This window comes from Pelodiscus sinensis, chromosome 2 (assembly GCF_052426305.1).
Source record: "Pelodiscus sinensis isolate ZL-2025 chromosome 2, ASM5242630v1, whole genome shotgun sequence".
NCBI lineage: Eukaryota > Metazoa > Chordata > Testudines > Trionychidae > Pelodiscus > Pelodiscus sinensis.
This window is the reverse complement of record NC_143053.1, coordinates 185,103,145-185,124,661: the sequence shown is the minus strand read 5'-3', so window position 1 is coordinate 185,124,661 and position 21,517 is coordinate 185,103,145. Positions and strand designations below refer to the sequence as shown.

At 42.8% G+C, this 21,517-nt stretch overlaps 1 protein-coding gene across 1 annotated transcript in view; it reads right to left on the bottom strand.

The window, feature by feature from the left end:
• SNRK (SNF related kinase) overlaps positions 1–21,209 on the bottom strand; it is a 54,315-nt gene extending 33,106 nt beyond the window's left edge. Inside the window, exons 1-3 of the mRNA XM_075921959.2 lie at positions 20,963–21,209; positions 15,658–15,799; positions 6,183–6,873 (exon numbers count right to left, since the gene is read on the bottom strand). Of these exons, the coding sequence (XP_075778074.1) occupies positions 6,183–6,771 (589 nt within the window). The 5' untranslated portion in view covers positions 6,772–6,873; positions 15,658–15,799; positions 20,963–21,209. The remainder of the gene's footprint in view (positions 1–6,182; positions 6,874–15,657; positions 15,800–20,962) is intronic.
• Between the last annotated feature and the right edge of the window lie 308 nt (positions 21,210–21,517).

The following is a 21,517-nucleotide window of genomic DNA, read 5'->3' as shown; positions in this document are numbered from 1 at the left end:
ATTAGTGCTAATTTGACAGCAACTTCAAGTAAATTCAAAGAGGAAGGATTTATACTGAATAAGGTCTGAAGACAAATACAACATTCATTTCAGTTTCCCTTCTATTTTATTCACATCAAGTCTCAACGGGGGTAGCCATGCCAGTCTGTAACTGACAGCAACAAGCAGTCCTGTGTAACTGACAGCAACAAGCAGTCCTGTGACACCTTAGAGACTAACAAATATATAAGGATTATCTGCTTTCGTGGGTAAAACCCACTTCATTATCAGATGAGTACTCAGATGAAGTGGGTTTTACCGACAAAAGCTTATGATCCTATATATCTGTGTTAGTCTCTAAGGTGCCACAGGACTACTCGTTAACATTAAATTCATTTATACTGTTCCTCCCGCCATTTTACTGTAGATTTCTGTAATAAGCGCTCAGCACTGTATTAACTGGAAGGGTGAAGGGAATTAGAAGTTTTGGCATTTAAGTAGGCAACAATTTAAACTTCTGACATCCAGGAAGGCAAGAAATGATGTTTGGATTTTTAGTACCAAGAAAACAGTTTAGGTTTTTGGCAATGGGCTAGTTAGAGTGCAGCTCCTCTTGCAACGTCATCATGGACAGTGGCAACCTGAAATCCAAGGAAGGGTCTGAGCTATCAGTACTCCACTACCTTTTGTCATCACTGTATCCAATATTTGAACTTTGTGTTCACTAATTAGCAGTGAAATAATTAGTGCGCAGCGTGGGAGAGGGCGGTGCTGCAGGACCAACCCAGCAGCATCCCAGCTGCTCTACCCCCAGCTTCCCCAAGTTAGCCACTGCTGAAACTGACCAGCGGCTGACTTGGGGAAGCCAGGAGCAGAGCAGCTCCAATTGTCCGGCTGGCTGGAGCACTTCCGGGTTCCAGTTGGTGCTGGACTATCAGGAGTGCCAGACCACTGGATGCCGGACAACTGGAGTTTTACTGTATTTTATTGGATTCCTGCTCAGGATCAGTTTGACTGCATCTCATACAGTCCTGTAGGAAGAGTGTATATAGCTAATTATAGAGGCACTTTTTTACAAGTATAGGAGTTAACTGGTACAGTGGCATTTACAAGATAAAAGTTGAGAAGTCAGTTTTCATTTGAATGTGATCATTCCATGCACCTAACATTTTTATGTGCAGGTCACATCTGACCACTAATAAGAATTTTTTAAAGACTGTATTTTAAAAAGGTTTATATTATGCTTTTAAGAAAAGAAAAAATATTTTCTAACAAACACTGGAACATGTTTTCTTCCCCAACAATCAACTTGGAAATACAGGTTGCTCTCGGATACCTTACAGACAACCTAGACAGTCTCCTGCATAAAATTTTGAGCAGAGAATGTTAATATAATGATTTTATAATACCTGTGCTTAAACGGACAATGGCCAGAAATTTAAACCTAATCTGATCGCCCAGTTATTCCATGATATTGATCTAGTACAAAATACATTTCAATAACCCTTCTGAGTCACTTTCTCCTATTAAGTGATCTTTAAGCCAGACATACAAACCACACTGAACCATAACTGAAAACTGTTTAATGCTTCTCTTCCAGTGCACAGTAAAAATGCAGTAGCCCACACATGGTAATGAAACATGAAAGCATACAGAAAAGTAAAAACAGCACATGCACCCATGTTTTGATTCTGTTCTCTTAAAGCTTTGAGTTTCTTGATATGAATGGACAAACTCTTCCTCTTGATGTCAGACTTGCACCCTCAACTACTTGTCTTTCATCCCCTAGCTTCTCTCCTTTCTTCTTCTCTGTTGTCTCCATTAACAGTTTTCTTTCCCTCTGAATTTAAGCATGCTGTTATTTCTAAGTCCTCCTCACATCTGACAACATTTCTTTCTTTCATGTTATCTCCCAAACACCTTGAACAGGCTGTATTCCCAGGGCCGCTCTTCTTATAACTATTGCCTCAATCATCTGCAGTCTGGCTTTTGTCGTCTCCATTCCATTTAAGAAAAAAAAAAACCTAGTTTCAGATAAGCTATCTTGCAATGGACTTTGCACAAAAGTTACAATTTTTCCCTTCTATTTTCACAGGCTACTCTGCCTACCTACTTACTTTCTTGAAGTACAGGTTGCAAGATAATTAAAGAGGTGATTTATTCAATGAAGGACTTAATTGGACATTAGCTTTTAGGTGTAACTACCAAAACTGGAAACAGGATTTGTAACTTGAGCAACTGGAGTCCAACTCTAAGGTGGAAATTAATAACTACACTACCTTTAAATCTGAATACAGATATGCTAAATAATCAATAAAATCAGTCCAAAGAACTATGTTACTCTTCAATAACACCCCCATTACACTACAGTCACTGCCCCTTTCCCTAAGATAATATGCAAGTTTAACTACTTGTTCCAACTTCCTCTTAGATCAGCAATGAGCAACCTAGACTAATAAGTGGGACACATGAATGGCCCTGTGTCATCTCAGTGCAAGACTGTGGTAATCAAGACAGTCTCCCAGGACAGTGTAGTTTTACTAACTGTGCCAATGTATCTAGAATTCGCAGGGTGTGAACAATATCAGCACTTCGATGGGAAGCAGAGAGTGCATGGCTTACAGTCAATGTTGTGTGTGATCAGACACACCACACTTCACATGCCCTTGCTCTAGGTGCATGTCACTTTAGTAATACTGAAAGGAAACAAGTTACACGGAAGGAAACCAGCAGAATCTGGCAACTCGTCTCCTGGGCAATGGTAAACAAAACATCTCACGGGCTGTGCACAGAACCCCTTAGGTGTAAATCTGTGGGCAAGTTAATGACAAAAGGTAAAGGAAGTGTCAGCTAAATCATAAAAATTGAACAATTTCAATTTGCAGCATGGTGGGCAGAGGAACTTGCTCCCCTTCACCCTCAAATACAGGATCTCCAATTGGAAGAAATGTTGATATTACAATGCCACTGGAAATTAGCTGAGCTGGGTACCATTCAAAAACCCATTCTCCCACAATCACAATGGTACCAAACAAGACAAAACTATAACAATTATGTAGATATATGTAAACACTTTTCTCAAATATATCAACTTACGTTAACAGAGTCATGTCAAATTTGCAGCTTTCACAACATTAAATTGTGGTCCTCAATTGATAGTACTGTATTATCAATTAATGCTCAGAATGTGATCCATGAACTTTTAAATGCTACAGATTACTATAAATGGAAGGTGTGCTTCAAGTTGATTTGCCATTATCAGCACACACAAAAAGCAGTTTGATTATCAGCTTTATTATGCAAAAAGAGTTGTAAAGGATTTAGTGATATCCAAATGCAAATGGTATAGTTACATAACATACATTGTATACCAATTAAAATCACAATTAATTTATTATAAAATTCTTCGTTCTTTTTGTTTTCAATCATTTTTAGGCATCAGTGAGGAGATTAACAGTAGCAACTAGTTACTGAATCTTTAGAGAATACTATCATGGAAGACCAGGTTAAATACAACACTCAGTGGCCCCTTACATGATACAAGGGGTGCACCCATACACTGCATTTGGCAAAGTTTGAGAGGAAATACATAAAGCATCAGGAAAAAGTTTAAAGTGCTAGGCCAAGTACTATCAGTTGTGAGACCTACCTTATATAACATGTGTGTATTTCTAGAAGAATCGTACCTCTTCTGCAGTAAATCAGAAACCCAAAAGTATCCAATAAACACAGTTTCAGCTGAAATAATATATGAAGCAGTCAGTCTTAGCAAGAGCAGGCCTGCCAACAGGGGGAAGAGAGAACGAAGGGGACAAAAAGGCTTGGAGCTCTTGACCACTGCTGCTCCTGTGGAAGTGGCCAGCACTCCAGGCCCTTTAAATTGCTGCCAAAGTACCACATGGCACACTCCGGGCAGCACTGAGGACTGTCTGAGGAGGTACAGTGATCTCCGGGCAATGCTGAGGGCTGCCTAGCCCTGGACTGGTCCCTTCCTAGGGGTCTGGAGAGGCTGTCAGCTCTGCTGAGCAAGAGCATTGCCTGGAAAGTAAAGTAGGAGCAACTGACCCAAAAGACACTTATATATACCATATTGCATATCGCTTTGAGTGTTACTCCATGAACGTCTAAACATGTTGTGGCAAAAGGTAGAAGCAACAGAAACAGATACTGACTATACTACTGCGAACTGTGACTAAGCTAGAGGTCACTTTCACTTTCAGAGGCTCTAAAGTTGTGGCAATGATGGGTGTAAAGGCTAACTACAGAGAAATATGTTCTTTGATTGGGATTAAAGAGGAATAAATGCTTAGCAGAAAGGTTCTCAAAGCACTTGTTGAAAATGAACTCTGTGATGTGGATGTAGTTTATACAATTTCTTCACAAGTAACTAAACATCAGCTAGATTCATTGAATGTTAAATGTCAGAGGAAGGAGGGCAGAAATTTTAAAGATACATGATGAGCTTACTTGCACAGGCAATCCATTTGCTTACGACAGACTGGAGCTCATTAATATAATCTGGGCTCGACAATTAAGGTAATCTACTTGCCACGGGCGAGTAGATTATAGCCTGGCACGGCGCCACAGCGCGATCAGCGCATGCGCGGCGTGCTGAACTGCGCGGCTGGCGAGCGGGGCTCACCGTAGCTCAGTGAGCCCTGAATATCACGATGAGAGTAATCTTCAATGAAGAGATAGCTAAAGATGTCAGTCAAATGAATTATCTGAGCCAGTATCCACATGAAGCTGTCAAAACCCAAACAATTATCCAAGGCTCCATCATTCTATGGGCTCCAATTTAGGGATGTGAAAGGTTTACTGATTCCGGTTAACCAGAGGGGGCTGGAGCAGCTTCCTGTCTGCTGCATGCAGGGGGCTGCTCTAGCCCCGCAGGATCTGCCGAACACAGGGTCTGCTCTGGCCATGATGCTGGGCTGGAGTGGTGCCTCTGCCTGCCCTCCATTTAATAAGTTAAACATCACATTTAATCAGTTAATCAATTAAACAGGATTTTACATCCCTACTCCACTTAAGGACAAAAGCTGTGCTAGAAATGCGAAGAAGAAAGTCAGAGTAAAGGTGGAAGGAACCATTACGGGGCTGACCACAGACAAAAATGAGACCTTAGATGATGCCTATCAGTTAACTGGTTAAACACTTAGGGTATGTCTAGACTACATGGCTCTGTTAACAGAGCCATGTAAACTAGTTTACCTGACATAGTCAATGAAGCGGGGATTTAAATAATCCCCGCTTCATTAAAATTAAAATGGCCACCACGCTGTGCCGACAATCAGCTGATCCGACACAGCGTGGGAGTCTAGATGCAGATAGGTCGACAAAGAAAGCCTGTGTCAACCGCTCCCTTATGCCTCGTGAAACGAGGTTTACAGGAGCGGTTGACAAAGGCTTCCCTTGTCAACCGATCCGCGTCTAGACTCCCGTGCTGTGCTGGATCAGCTGATTGTCAGCACAGCGTGACTGGCCATTTTTATTTTAATGAAGCAGGGATTATTTAAATCCCCACTTCATTGACTATGTTGGGTAAACTAGTTTACATGGCTTTGTCAACAAAGCCATGCAGTCTAGACATACCCTAACATCCCTATCTCAAAGGGACATGAGGAAAGAAGGAACTGAATGGCACAAGATCCCATGCTACCTTTTATGTCATTGGTATGGGAGCACAAGGGAGGAATCAGACACTGCTGACCAAAAACCTCTGATTTCAGGCAAAAGAATGGAACAAACATGGGCAACAACTCAAAAGAACTGCTTGTTCTCAATTTTTCCTTTTGTTTGTGATGCGATTCTTGGATGTTTAGATTTGGAGTTTGTTGTTTTATTTTTAATTTTATCTTTCTGTTCCCTATGAAAGGAGATGGATTTTGTTTGAAACACTATTTTCCAGAAGGCATACTGCACATGCTTTACTATTGATAGTTTATTTTAATCCAATGCACATATTACACGAGCTTTACAATAAAAATAAAGGATTTAACAAGTAGTATCAAAGTTCTTAAACTGGCTAAATATTGTTTAATTCAAATAAAGCTATTATAACTTTGACTCAGTGATCTTACCTTTACTATAATACTTCTTGTCTTTTAGATGGCATTATACTGGATGGGAAAATATCTAACTGGTAAAATACTGAATTATGCAAATTAATATTACTGTCAAATTTATGAAGTGTGACTTACCCACTGCTGGTGCGTCATACTCATCCCCAAGTAGAATTTCAGGAGCAGAATATGCTAGAGACCCACAACTGGTAGTAAGCTTCTTTCCAGGCTGAAATTTGTTGCTGAAGCCAAAGTCAGTCAATTTCACAAGTCCTTGCTTTTCAAAGAAGACAACATTTTCTGGTTTTAAGTCTCTATGAACTACATGTAGTTTATGGCAGTAAGATATAGCATGAACTATCTGAGCAAAGTATTTCTTAGCCAGGTCCTCATTAAGTCCTTCTTCATGTTTCATGATGTAATCAAACATATCTCCTCCATCACCAAGCTCCAAGATAAGGTAAAGTTTGGTCTGAGTGTCAATCACTTCATACAGACGAACAATATTAGGATGCTGCACCAGTTTCATGCATCTAACTTCTTGGAAAAGATGCCCGGTGGCTAGAGTGTCTAGTTTGGTCTTGTCAATTACTTTCACCGCTACCTTTTCACCTGTGAAGACATGCCGGGCAAGTTTGACCACAGCAAAGTGGCCTCTTCCCAAGGTTTTATCCAAATCATACAGTCCAGCAATTTTTCCATCATACCCTCGTTTGAAACCTGCCATACTGTTCCTGAAGGAAAAATGTTTAAACTTTTTTGAATTGGGATCTTCTCATAGAAGAATATTTGTTCCAAATACATAATCCATTTTCACTGTCAAACATACCTAGAACACAAAAAGAGAAATAAGATTATTTATATTCACCTACTCCTTAAATGTAAGCCATTCAAAAATAATTGCAACATGGGCTTTACAGAATACAGTAAAACTCCACTGGTCCGGCATCCAATGCTCCAGCACTCCTGATGGTCCGGCACTATCGGGAACCTGGAAGTGCTCGGGGCAGCCGGACAATTGGAGATGCTCTGCGCCCGGCTGCCCCAATTCAGCCGCTGCTGAAACTGACCAGCAGCTGAATCGGAGAAGCAGGGGGCAGAGCAGCTGGGGTGCTGCTGGGTTGGTCCCGTAGCACTGCCCTTTGGGGCTGCAGGACCAACCCGGCAGCACCCCAGCTGCTCTGTCCCAGGCATCCCCAAGAGCAGCTGGGTGCTTCCAGGTTGGTCTCGCAGAGCCGAGGGGCAGCGCTATGGGACCAACCCAGCAGCACCCCAGCTTCTCTGCCGCAGTCATCCCCGATTCAGCTGCTGCTGAAACTGCCTGGGGCAGAGCCGGACTATCAGAAGGGGGGACTATGAGGGGTCTGGGGTGGCATCCCCCACACCCCTCATAGCCCCCCCCTTCCGATAGTCCGGCATATCTGATAATCCGGCACCCCTGGGTCCTAAAGGTGCTGGATTATCAGAAGTTTACTGTACTTCTAAAGTTATTCAGCAAACAGAATGTTTCACTAAGTCCCTAACTACATCAATGCACTGATGACCAGCACCTGTCAGAAAACCATGCTGTCAACCTGTTTGAAGAAAGTGAGTTTTAAAGGCACAATGGGATGAAAAGTAATAGGATTTCAAGATAAATTTACTCAAAAGAGCATTAGAGGAACTTCAACACCTCAAATCTTCTCTCAAAAATTGCTTACCCTTGATGTGCCCTAGAAAATACAATGTTGTGATTAACACTTCAAGGAATCTTGGATAAATTTGTTCTTCCACATGATTACAGTATTAAAACCGTCAATTACAGAAGCCCTTAAAGCTTAAGTCTACATGTTCTTGTACAAACAGGAAAGAACTCAAAGTAACGCTAACAGAACTTTGAATCACAGAGTAACTTGTGCTGCAACAAGAGTTAAAATATGCCTTCCCAAAGATAGGAAGAAACATACTACGGATGTTAGCGAGTAGTCGACTACAGTATTGACTACTCGCTTCCCCCCCACCTTTGCTGCCTCTATTAACTGCCGCTTAAAAGCCAGTTCTCCTCAGTACCAACTCTGCAGCGCCAGCTGCCCCTCCCCCACTGCCTCTACCAGCTGCGAGGGGGAAGGAACAGGGGTGGCTCTGCCTGCAGTGGGCCAAGGCTCGTCTTGAGTAGAGGCTGCTGCTACCAAGCAGCCCCTATCTGCGACGGCCCAGGTTAGCCACATGCAGGGGCTGCTCCGGCAACAGCACCTGGGCGCCGCCAGCCCCGGCCGCCATGAACAGGGACAAGTGCCAAAGCAGCCTCTGTTCATGGCAGCCAAGGGTGGCCGCCGGCAGGAGCTGCTGCCAGACTAATCAGATAACAGCAATTTAACGTCCCTAAAACATACACATTTCTTCGATCAATGTTCTACTGTAGTGACTTTAAAATATGCTGCGTAACAACTTCCCATTCTCAACACATCAGAATGAGATACAAGATTTCACTTTCTACCTCAATTTTAGTGATTGCTATAGTTTACAAGTTGCTGTTATTGATAAGCAATTAAAATTAAAAGGTTGTGATTAAATGTTTGATATGTTTATCCACATAAAATGATAGTTTTTAAAAATGATTTTTAATCTGACACCATGACTGTTTCATTTGCAGGTTTCAATTGATAGGAAACTACTGGATTACCTTGAAGTGCAAAAGTAGATGTGGCGACTCCGTAAGTTTAAACAAAACAAAACAAATCTGCTCTCCTCTGATGGCTCTCCTTTAGCCACAGGATTTCAAACACTTCACATCAAATGCAATCCCAACAACCGATTCATTTTACTTTTAAAACCCAAGTGCCAAACTTTAGCATTTAAGTCAATTCCTTTTTATTTAAATACATGTAAAAAGTTAGTTAGAATTTAAGCCAATGGATCTGGCTGTAAAAAGGGACTACAGAAACATAGCAATTGTATAAGAAACAGGGCAAATCTCAAAAGGACAAAGTCAATAAGGGGACAATGAACTTTCTAACCCAGAAAGTCTCCACCCAATTTCAAACCCAAAACTCCCACTTCAAAGAACAATTAGCCTACTTCTCAGAGAAAGTCATTCACAGGAGATCTGTTCAACAAACTGGAATCAAGTACCATAAGAGACCCACTACAGGCAGTGCCCGGGTTACGTACAAGATAGGGACTGTAGGTTTGTTCTTAAGTTGAATTTGTATGTAAGTCGGAACTGGCTCCAGATTCAGCCGCTGCTGAAACTGATCAGCGGCTGACTACAGGAAGCCCTAGGCAGAGTTGCTCTGCCCCCAGCTTCCTGGAATCAGCCGCTGATCAGTTTTAACAGCGGCTGAATCTGGACTCCTGGGACAGAACAGCTGGGGCACTGCCGGGTAGGTCCCCGCAGGACCAACCCGGCAGCACCCCAGCTGCTCTACCCCAGGCGTCCCGCAACAAAAGCCTGGTCTGCTGGGGGGGGGGGAGCGCGCACTAGTTGCGCCCCCCACCTTCCCCAGCAGACCAGGGAGACCCGAGCAAAGCCGCGGAGGCGCAGAGGTCCCGCCGCCTCTGCTGCTTTGCTCCTGTCTCCCTGCTGTGCTGGGGGAGTCCCCGCCAGCACAGCAGGGAGACCCGAGCAAAGCCGCACAGGCGGCGGGACCCCGCTACCCGTGCGGCTTTGCTCCTTTGCCCCGGAGCAAAGCTGCACAGCCGGCGGGGTCCCCCGCCCTGCTGTGCTGGAGCAAAGCCGCAGAGGCGGGGGACCCCGCCGCCTGTGCGGCTTCGCTCGGATCTCCCTGCTGTGCTGGGGAGTCCCCCCCAGCACATCAGGGAGACCCGGAGCAGCTTTTCTCACCCTGGAGGACGCAGTGGCAGGACCGCTGCGCTCTGGGCGGTCCCACCGCCCGCGAGCTCCGGGGCGAAAAAAGCCCCGTTCATAAGTGCGGATCCGACATAAGTCGGACCCGCGTAAGTCGGGGACTGCCTGTATATTCAAATTCTGCCTATGTTCACAGACAAACAGGAAGTACTGAAAGGCAACAAAGCCATGAGAGAGGCTGCAACCCTAAACCATGCCCTTATTAGCTACAAAAATGCCTCCTCTAAAAAAAGACCTAATTGTCTCACTGAACCACATTTAATCTGACCATTAGCTAAAAAATTACTATCTTGTATCTAGACTTCTATTCTTGAGGAAGATAACAGAAGCTTGTAAAGGTCACCTTCAACTCCACCTAGATTCTGCCAATATTCTTGCCCCAATCCAATGAAGCTTCAGGGCTATACAGGAAGCAAAGCGATTGTGGCACTGATGAATGAGCTTTTTTTGGCAAAGAAAAAGAAACATCTTTACCCCATCAGCAATCTTGCTCCCCATCTCATGGATGGCCATGGTTATCCGAACTGGATCTGAGATGGCTTCAACTGCTTGTTTCACATCAAACTATAAATTGCAATGGGCACATGCTCCTCCCTCAACTGCCTTCAGATATGGATTCCCACAAAAATCTATTCTCTCCCTTCAAGTGTTCAATATTTACATGAAGCTAGTAAGTGGGATTGTGAAACATCACAACCAGCAACTGGATGAAGAGAAGCTATAAAAAGCTAAATCCTAGAAAGACTAACGGTATTCTTAAAAGAAGAATGAAGCATGTTATAGACCTCACCACCATTGCTTCTGTATTATAAAAAATTGTCATTTCTTTAAATACACTTGACAAGAACTCTGTGCCTCCTGTCTAATTTGGATTTACCCACAGTGAACTTTACACTTGTGAACTCCCTGCTCAGTTATTTTAATCCTTCATGCCTAAGACTGAAACTGATTATCTTAAATGGAGGGGAGAGGGAACTAGGTTCAGGATATGGCAGCCCATCTGCTCAGCAACAGGCTGCCAAAGTACATCACTCCACTACTCCACACTTTTTGCTGGCTTCCTGCGCAACAGTTAGTCAAACTCAAGGTTTTGGTCATCCTCCCCTAATGCCTAAATGGGATTGACTTGAGTCATGTGACCATTTCATGTAACGATCATTGCCTAAGCTACATTCCACTAATAGTGGCAAATTCTGGAATGAGCCTCCTGTGCATGGGAAATACCCTTCTTGGCAACAGGACCATAAAACTAGATCTTAGTACTGCATGAGATAAAGGTAATCTTGAGGTCAAACTACAAAATCTATCTTGTCATAATGTTCCTCCAACAAGAAAAACCCCAATCAAGTCCATTCTCTGCACACAGGAAGAGAAAGAAATGTGTGTGTGTACTTTAAACCATATACACACACTTTAATTGTTTGACATGCTCAGATCGCAAAGATGGTGAATAGTAAAAATCTAGACAGACAAGACAAGAATGAGATTTAAGTCTAATATTACTACTACCCTTAAGATTACTGTAACTGAAAACTAGAAGAAAATAGGGTAACTATATTCCAAGATGAGGTATGTTTAGATTGCAGGCTTCTTTCAAAAGAAGTTTTTTTGAAAAAGCTTCTTTTGAAAGAGAGCATCTACACCTCAAAACCGGATCAAAAAAGCAATCTGCTTTTTCAAAAGAGAGCATCCAGACTGCATGGATGCTCTCTCAAAAGAAAGCCCTGGTTGCTATTCACAGAATGGCCACCAGGGCACCAGTGCTTTTTTGATTGCCTCTTCTTTTGAAAAATGTCCCTGTTCTGCGCCTACACATGCCTTTTTTCAAAAGAGCTCTTTTGAAAAAGGATTTCTCTCATATAACTTGAAGTTTACCAATATCGAAAAAACCTCTGCGTTCTTTTGATTTAATTTCGAAAGAATGTGATTGCAGTGTGGATGCAGGTGAAGCTTTTTCAAAAAATGGCAGTTTAAAAAAAAAAAAACACAATGTAGTCTAGACATACCCATACTGAAAATGTATAAAGTGAACAAATTAGGGATAACAACATTTTTATTAACTACTTGATTACTTGATAGGGAAAGGCAGCTAGCTCAGTCGTGGCTCGCATCAGGACCAAACCCTGCTGCAGCTCTGCAATTTAAAACACAGTAGGAGCTGGGCAGAGGGTCCCAGCCATCAGAGGAGAGGGGCCCTCCCACAGACAAGGGCTGCTGCCAGAGCGCCTTCTCCTGCCACTCCCCACCCTCCATGCTACTGCCTCTACAGCAGAGGGGGCAAGAAGCACCACGGAGACAGTGCTGGGGGAACTGACTTTTAAGCCAGTTTCCTCCCAGCACTGGTTCCCGCTTCCCTCTTCCCCCTTCATCCCCCCCACTGCCCCGATAAGCCTAAACTTGGTAGTTGACTAGTCACTTACACCCATAGAACAAATAGGAAGAGAGATTTTCCCCTAATGTCTGTGCATTTCATTAACAGCAACAGAGAAAGAAAGGAGAATGATTTCCAGTACCACAAAACCATTGCCAGGAGAGCTCAAGACCAAGTGTAGTACCTGCAATTATTCACTTTTGTAAAATACAAGACGACAGTGTCCCTTTAAACTTCAACCTGCCACAAACACCTTTTGATCAAAAGTCTTAATGCATCAAAATGCCTTAGCTATTGAGAAATATTCAGAGGATAGCACAATCAATGGGACAGATGTTCACAAAAGGGGAAGGAAAAAATAGGGCCAAAGCAAAAGGAAGATAACAAAAGCTTTCCATAGTAATGCTGCATTGTTTGCCATTTTTACACAGCAGGTGAGCTAGAACTAAGCTCCAAGTCTGGCAATACATTCCCCCAACATTATAAATTTAATCTAAGCCAGTGGTTCTCAAACTGCAGATCAAGACTCCATTGTGGGTTTGGACTATGGATGTGAAAGTAACCATGTAGACTTGCCCTGGCCCATCACTTAATGTTCACGGTTACACTTAGGCTCCCCCTGCACACCGGCTCCTAGGGAGCTGAGGGCCACCCCGCATGTAACTGTGTAATGATTGAAATTTTCAGCGATTACAGAGTTACTTAAACATATATTAACATCTTTAGTCTGGACCACATTTTAACAGGGTGGCTTATTGCGTCCCAGAGCCAAAGCTCAAGCCCCTCCACCTGGGGCCAAAGCCTAAGGGTTTCCACCCTGTGGAACAGAGCTCAGGTTACAGGCTCCCTGCCTGAGGCTGAAGACCTTGGGCTTCGGCTTTGCCTTCTCCGCCAGCCCAGGGCAGTGGAGCTTGGGCTTTGCCTCTCCATCCACGATGGTGGGGCTCAGGTGTGCTTAGGCTTTGGTCCTCCCCACTGGGGATTGTATAATCATTTTTGTTGTCAGAATGGAGTCCCAGTGCAATGAAGTTGAGAACCCCAATCTAAGCCATGTTCATAACTGATAGCAACCTTTTTAAACTAAGACTTGGAGTTTTGAAGCACAGGATATCAACTGTAAACTTAACAAGGTCTGAGATGAAAAGGAAGGTATTCATTAGCAGCCAACAGGCATACATTATAATACACAAATATCACTGTATGCGTATGCTACCAAAATGTCAAATATCCTAAGCTTGAAAAATTGTTCTTTCATTAATGCTTTTAAGAGCACTGGAATGGGACTCAGGGGATCTCAAGTTCTATTCTCAGCTCTACCACTTGCCTGTGGGTTAACTGGCCAAGTCATTTTACCACTGTATGCCTCAGTTTCCCCATCTGTAAAATGTGGCTAATAAGACTTATCTCCTTTGCCTGGCACTTTGACATCTGCTAATGGAAAGCATTATCCATTTCCATTAAGTCTGTTTTCTATACTTAACTGGGATGCAAAAAATACACTTTGTAAGACGATCACTGCCAAAGAAAATATTATTTATGTTTATTTGGCTCAAGTGGTATGAATGCAAAGCCAATGTTTAATTATGAGGGGTTTTTTTGCTAAACAAAAGCAAGTTCTGACTGGAAATACAGAGGACTGTCAAACATACATGGAGCCCTTGCTCAACAGATATTTGTGATTTCAAGTTTGCCTGAAAAACTGAAGAATCATTGTGCAGAAGAAACATTGTTGGGTCTTATTATCTATCTAGCTTTTATTTCAACCTAAAAGTAACACTATTAGAATATACTTTTATTTCTATCCCTCCCCCTCCCACCCCAAACCCAAAAAGTATCTCCAGTACAGACTTCAGGAAGCCCACTATATGTAGTCCAACATTTATCAATGGGTCACAAAGATGCAATTTCAAACAGATTTTTTGAAACATTAATCCTTCACCTCTGGCCATTGAAATGGCCCACTTCACACAAACAGTGAGTTCTTACAGTTCCTGAGGAAAACAACAGGTGAAATTTGATTCAAAAGTCAATCACATGAAATTAAATCAGATTAGATGTAACAAGGGAAGTGTCCAACTCTTCATGATCTCACTGATCCACAATATGTTTTGAATAGAACTTGGAATCAAGAAAGGGAGGAGCATATCAAGTAATCTCATTCGTACCCAGACCTTTTTATAAAAGGGGTTTGAGAAAAGAATTCCAAGTTCCAAAGCTATGAATATGAACTGTTCTTATATTTAAACAGCAAAGAATGAAAATTCTGCTAGTCTCAGACTTGCTATGTTCTTTGCTCAATCTAGAAAAGATTAAGGTTTGATATCTTATGGATCATTACAGCTAAAAACAAATGTCATACTACCACTGGAAAGCTAGGAACCACAATTTCCACCAGTTTACATCCTTTATTTATAGTTGTTGTGTAAGAAAGTTAACCAGAAAATACCCACAATTCTGACCATTTGATTCTCCAACCACAGTAAAATTAGCAGATTTTACCAGACTTTTATAGTTAAAGGTTGGAAATCTTTCCAAAATAATAAAGTATTAATGGTGTAAAATGCTGACATCTAATGTTACCGCTTAAGACAGTAAATGCAAAAGTAAGGAAGCAGGGGAGAAAGCAAGATGGTAGCCAGGATGACGTAATTGTAAAAGGTGAAGACACAGAAATTCTTAAAGTTTCTTCAGTTACATCAAATCTTCCTGGCATCAAAAGAAATCCATTTTGACAGTTCACATACCAAAACATTTATTTTGCAGCACGCCATGATACTCGCTAGAGCAGCAAGCAGCATCTCCCCTAGCATAACAAACTCATTATAGACTCCAACTACCCACAACCCAACCAATAATTGACTACAGTTTATCTGCAAACAAAAAAGCAAATCTAAGAAAAAGCTCAGAAACCAATGATTTTGATCAGTCTTTAATGAATCAAGAAATTAGGGATGTGAATGGGTAACCGACCCACTTAGTCGGTTAACCTAATGTTTAACCGGTTAACTGATTCATAGGGATTTTGCATCCCTATCAGAAATAAAGCTATACAATCCCCTCAATCTTCAAAACAAGTCTTTGCTTAAGTGGCATTATCCAAATATTTTTCCCTAAACTTCAGAATGATCAATCCCTCAACACCTTCCCTCTTCAACCTCCCCAGCCATCATTTTGTAACAACTGTTTGGAAGCTTGAAATAATGTATTACTCTGAAGAAAGTCTACCCTTCTACATCTTGCATATACTTTATTATTGTAGGTCTATTCATGAATGGCAATACTGATTTTTTTTTAAATGGGAAAAAACACATTTATTTTGAGAAAATTAATTCCAAGGATTTTGTAACAGAAGGGTAGCAGAAGGGTAAGACTGATCAAATATAGGTTCCACCCACCTTGACAGTGCTCTTTCCAGAGGTATCATCTGGATTTATTTTCATTCATGAGGTCTTAGACTTTCTTCATCCTTTCCAAATTTCTAATGATGTTTCCATCTCAAGCCCTGATGCCAGTTTTGCATTCTTCTTTCCTTCACTCCTAGGTAAGCAGAGATTTTTTTAAAATTTTCCACCACTGAAAGGCTAGTACATATATGGAGAATATACAAAAACACTAATATTTGAACTTCAAAACATGATCAGCTAGTAATTCTATGTGGATTGCCATTTAAAAAAAAATCAAATTAAAATCAATCCATTATTGCAAGCAAGCTCAAAGAGAATATTAATAAACCAGAAACACAAAGCAAGGGTTTTTTTATCCACATGAACTGAATTAGGCGCAAACACTGCCCTATAGCTGAATATTTAGAGATCTATATATTTTAGAGTGAGCATCTTGGTCTGTGTCAGTCTGTGTGTTTCTTTTTTTCCCCAAGAACTTCTTCTAAACAGTATGAGCTAAGACCTCCAAATTTGGTATGCAGATTCCTCTTCTCCTAACTTAAAGCAAGGTCAGTACAACTGGAAATCCCAGGAAAAGTACTGTTTCCATCACATGCAAAGGGAAGGGCTGCTGTTCAGAGGGACGATACAAGAGTGGATAGTCAAGATAGCGAGTCCACAGGGGAGAGCTATTCTGCGGAGTATCCCCTATGGGTTGCAATATCACCAAGGGAGTGGTCAGAATAGCTGAGCTCCACTATCTGGTCTGCTAGCTGTATCAGAGACAGCAAGGGAGGGGGGAGGCAGGAGCTGGGGGGAGTCAGCTTAAAAGCCAATTCCCCCCAGCACTGTGGTGCTGTCCCCTCCCCCCCCCCATCAGAGGCAACAGTGGGGGAAGGAGGCAGAGGAGGCTACTGCGAAGCAGTCTCTGTCTGCAGAGGGCCTTGGAGGCAGCAGGGCGGGGTGAAAGGGGGCTCCCTGGGAGTGGGACCTTAGCACACTGGCTGCCAGCCCCACTCCTGGGGACTATCGAATAGTTGTGTAACCACAAAGATTTCATTCAATTACTTCATAGCTAACAACCCTAATGGCTAGCGTGTTGGACACCATGGTCCAAGAACATCACCACCTTAATAAAACCTTCTACTACAAATGTTCATATTTATTTGCAATACTGGAACTTTTCCATTGAGATCTGTAGACACAAACTGCTTTTCCTTAAATTCAACAATACCTTTCTTCCCCACTATAGTACAGAAGTTCCCAGCTTCTATACTATACCTTCATTACTAATATGTAACATTACTTAACAATTGGCAGAAAACTGAAATTTATCATGTCTTTATATGAACTGCAACCATAAAATCCTGAGCCGCAATCTTGTATCTCAAAATAAGCTGGGTTATGCCTGGATCCCTAACAGGATCTAAGACTGCTGAAGAAAACACAGAATGATACCAAAGACATGTCAGTAAATCAAACAGAAAACGTTTCCATACAACTTTGTATAACAACAGTTGTCATCAGGGCAGTAGCATTTACTGTGCAGTTTAGAGTTGCAATGTAAGATGAAAGAGAAATCTTGTTTTTTAGTGATTAGTAATAAAGATTGGATGCCACCTTCTTTTTCCAACAGAATTCTTATCCATACAGAAATCTGTCCAGGACAATGAGGTTGTCTACATACTGACTGGTTATATTTTCCCTGAATTTTCAACTGAATATACAAATTTTCACATCCAGTCTTGAGATGCTATGTACTACTGTCATGTGCTGTTAAAAGAGCATCTACTTTACATTACAGATGTGGTTGCAATCAATTACGTTTCAGAAGTAATTTGGAAAGGCTCTATAAATGTAACATCCTAATGTACCACCACTTAAATTGTTAATTTATCTGACAGTATTTATTTGCTGCACATAGTAAGTTCAGCTCTGACAGATCATACAGAAGGACAAGTCCTTGCCCCCAGGAACTTACACAATTTTTTGCTGTACTACTGTGTGCATCCAGTTAGCAGGTGCCTTGTGTTATTTTCGAGAGTATCAATCATAATAATACTTCAAGGATTTCTTGGAGCAAGGGGCAATAGGGGGTACTACTGGTGTCATGAAAGCAGTGTGTTCTAAGGACATATACGAAAGGGGAAAGGAAGGAAGCTTGCTGCCCCAAAACAGGCGCAAGGGACAGCATGGAAAAGGAAACAAGAAAATGAGAAGGATAAAAAAAGTGGTTAAAAGCGCCCAAGGTGTTAGCAGAGTGAAAGGAGCAAAATTAAAATTAAGATGTACACAGGAGAAGAGCTGTTTAAACCTGATTCACAAAGCAGACAGTTAGAGGCATTTGAATAGAGGATGAAGTGGCCAGAGCACTGTGTGAGGAAGATTTTCTTTGTAACATTATGAATAGACCAAAGCAGAGAAAGATGAGGATTAGAGGTTTTAATATAACAAATGCATATGTCCACTTTAAAAAAAGATATACCAATATGTCTTCCTATTGCATTCATTTAATATCAGAATTTAAAACTCTTGATCTATTGCATAAGTAGAAAAGAGAAAAAACACTGTCGTCTATATGAGACACACTTAAAAAGTTAACTTCAGTTATAATAGGATTTAACTATAGGGACTATCACTAGGACTGAAATGTAATTTAAATCACCCCTGTCCTGTGCAAATAAATGCCTCTCTTTTTTCTCTTTTTTGGCTTCTTTATGTCAAGTAAAGACTACAGAAAAGGTGTAGAGGTTTCTGTTTGGTTTTGATTTTCTGCTTATTACCTTGGCTACATCTGAAATATCAAATATGGTCTTCAATTTTGTTGGAGGCTCTGAGGATTCATATGGACTCACATGTTACTGTATAGTATTTTAATGTTTGTTCTGTTTCAAGTCCTACATTGTTTCATTGCTATTCATTACAATTGACTCCACAGTCCCAGTAGTTAACAACTGGAGCACATTATGTAAAATGAAAATTCAGCTGATTTCAATAACATTTCAATACTAATCAATTCCTTGCTGGCACATTTCTTACAAGATGTGCTTAACCCTTTAATAATCTATAAAGCAGCCTCTATGCACATTTTAAAATTCCACTTTACTGAGACTCTTATTTTCTTCCTCTCCCTAGAGAAGGGGGAAAAAAATCTCTCTGGAGGTCAAAAAGTGTTCCTTATAAAAATGCTCAAAAAAAAAAAAGTGTTGCAGCCTATACAACTAAGTAGCAGGCACACCAGAGAGAGAGGCAAGCACAAGCAGATCTGTATTCACAGCATTTAGACGCAATTTATCCACTCTAGTAGATGGCTATAATTATTAGATCACACTTCTATTGTTTCAGGAACTGCTCTGGTACCATTGAGAAAGTCACTTGTTTGCAATTTGCATTCTAACAGACTGCAAGGAGGGGGAGGATGGATGTAAAATTGTCCAGTAATAAGCAAACATTTTTATACCTCAATTTAAACCTTCAGTAACCTTTGTGTGTGCAGAAAGGGCCGTTCCATAGATGATCCAGTTATAATATGTACCAATAAAAAAATCCATTTGGAGATAAGTTAAGTTTGTCTCTATCCTCCCTCAGGTCACTACAGAGTTTTCCCCTAGCTCTCATTCTGTGGTTCTCTATCTAGTCTAGTTATGAAAATTATGCATAAATATAGCCATAGTGGGTCATCCAAAGGTTCACCTAGCCCAGTTTCTTCTCTTTCACCAACAACCAGTGCCAGATGTTACAGAGAGAATTAACAGAACAGGAATATTCCAGGGATCCAACCCTGCAATCCAGTTCCAATTTTTGGCAGTCAGAAGTTTAGGGAACCCTACACATAGGTTGCATCCCTGATCATCTTGGCCAATAGCCTTTGATGGACTTATCCACCATGCATTTACCTAATTTGTTTTTTGAACCTACATATACTTCTGGCCTTCACAACCACATCTAGCAATGAGTTCCACAGGTTGACTGTGCCTTTTTTAAAAGGTACTTCCTTATGCTTGTTTTAAACTTCCTGTCTATTAATTTCATTTGGTGGCTTCTGAGCAAAGTAAGTATTGGCAGAATAAACATTTGTGTACAAAGTTCTATGTCGACAGAAGATGCTTGTTGAGCTGGTTTTATGTTAATAGGAGAGCTCTCTCCTCTCATATCATTGTAACACAACTACATGAGGAATCTTACAGCAGCACAGCTGTATCCATACAACTATGCCACTATAAACTTGTAAGTATGGACATGGCCCTAAACATCTCTTTTCTATCCTAAATAGTCCTAGTCTTTTTAAACTCCTCTCATATAGAAGTTGTTCCATACCCATAATCATTTTGTACACAAGACAGACAACATTTGCCAATGATAATATGCTTGTTTGAGATGGGACAATTAGAACTGTACACAGTATTCCAGGATACCACAGGTTTTTACCATATTTACCCTATTAATACTTGAAATCAATAAGAGAGGATTTTAAGAGAGACATTTCATTGAGGTAGTTATTGGGTGGCTTTTGGGTGTCAGAACCCCACCACTAAGGTCTATAAAAGCCATTCTCTAGGACAGGGCTACTTGCCAAATGAATTTCTATAGTAACCTAGAAACAGCAGTTCAATGAAATAATGTTACTGACATGACTATACAATGGTTACCAAAGGATATGAGACACCTACAGTTTGTATGTCTGTCAGAGGTGCTCCCTCTAAGCAAAGGAAGAATGCCAGCTTGCTCTCCGATCAAACCTGTTAACTATGCTTCTGATTTGGAAGAAGCATCATCCCCCCAAAATGTGTCTCGGGTTATGCTTTAAGGATTCCTCTAGCTAGTGTTTCACCCTTTTAACACAAAACAGGCAAACAAGATGAGGTGTGTCTGCCCTCCACAGGTTGTGGGGGTGAGAATGAACTCCGCCTCACTTTCTTCCCTTAGATCCTGCTTGGCTCTTGTTTGGATTTTGATACTACCACGAATGACACACCAGAGGGAGGGTGCGGGGGGAGGAATCGTCGTGTCACACACACGCGTGCGCGGGGCGGGGGGAGAGGGGTCGTGTGTGTCACACGCCCGCCCAGGCGCTTCCAGCCCCGCACCAACTCTCCCACCGGCTCCCCGCAGCCCGGGGCAGCACCGACCTTCAGGCGCAGGCAACTGCCCCGCCGCTGGGCCCCGCCACCTCCCCGGGGCGAGGCCGCCATTGCCCGGCCGGGAGGGAGCCAGGGCCCCGGCGGGCAGGCCGGACCCGGGGAGCGAGCTCCTACCCTCCCGCCAGCCGCGCCGGGCCGGCAGCTCCGGGACACCCAGCCCCGCTCGGGTCACTTACCCCGCAGCAGCGGCTCCTCCGGCCGCCACCCCCCACATGGGCAGCGGCGTCCGCCCCGTCCCCGGCCGCCCCCCGCTGGCAGCTGGCGGCGCCCCGAGATGCGCGGGAGCGGCTGGCCCAGCGCCCGCGTGCGGCTCTGCCTGTCCCGCGCCCGGCGTCACCCGCCCGCTCCGGCCCCGGCTCCTGCCGCTGCGGCGACTCCGCTCGCGACGCACTGACAACAACGGCCGGCGGCTCCCGAGACCTGGGGGCGGGGCCAGGGAGGGGCAACCGGCACAGAGAATGGGTCCCCGCAGCGCATGCGCCGGAGGGAGGGGCCACTTTCTTGCCGTCACACCCCGGCCGAGGGAGGGTAGCGGGTTGGGGAGGGTTCGGGACAGGAAGCGGCGGGGGGGAGGCAGAGCTTGGGTGAGGGAAGGATCAGCTGGGGACGGGCAGGGTGGGTGTGTGGAGGGGGGAGGGGTGGGCTGGAGAGGAGGCGGGTTTCAGGGAGTGGGGAGGATGCGGGAGGACTTAAGGGAGACGGGTGGGGGTGGGGGAGAGGAAGGGGAGCGG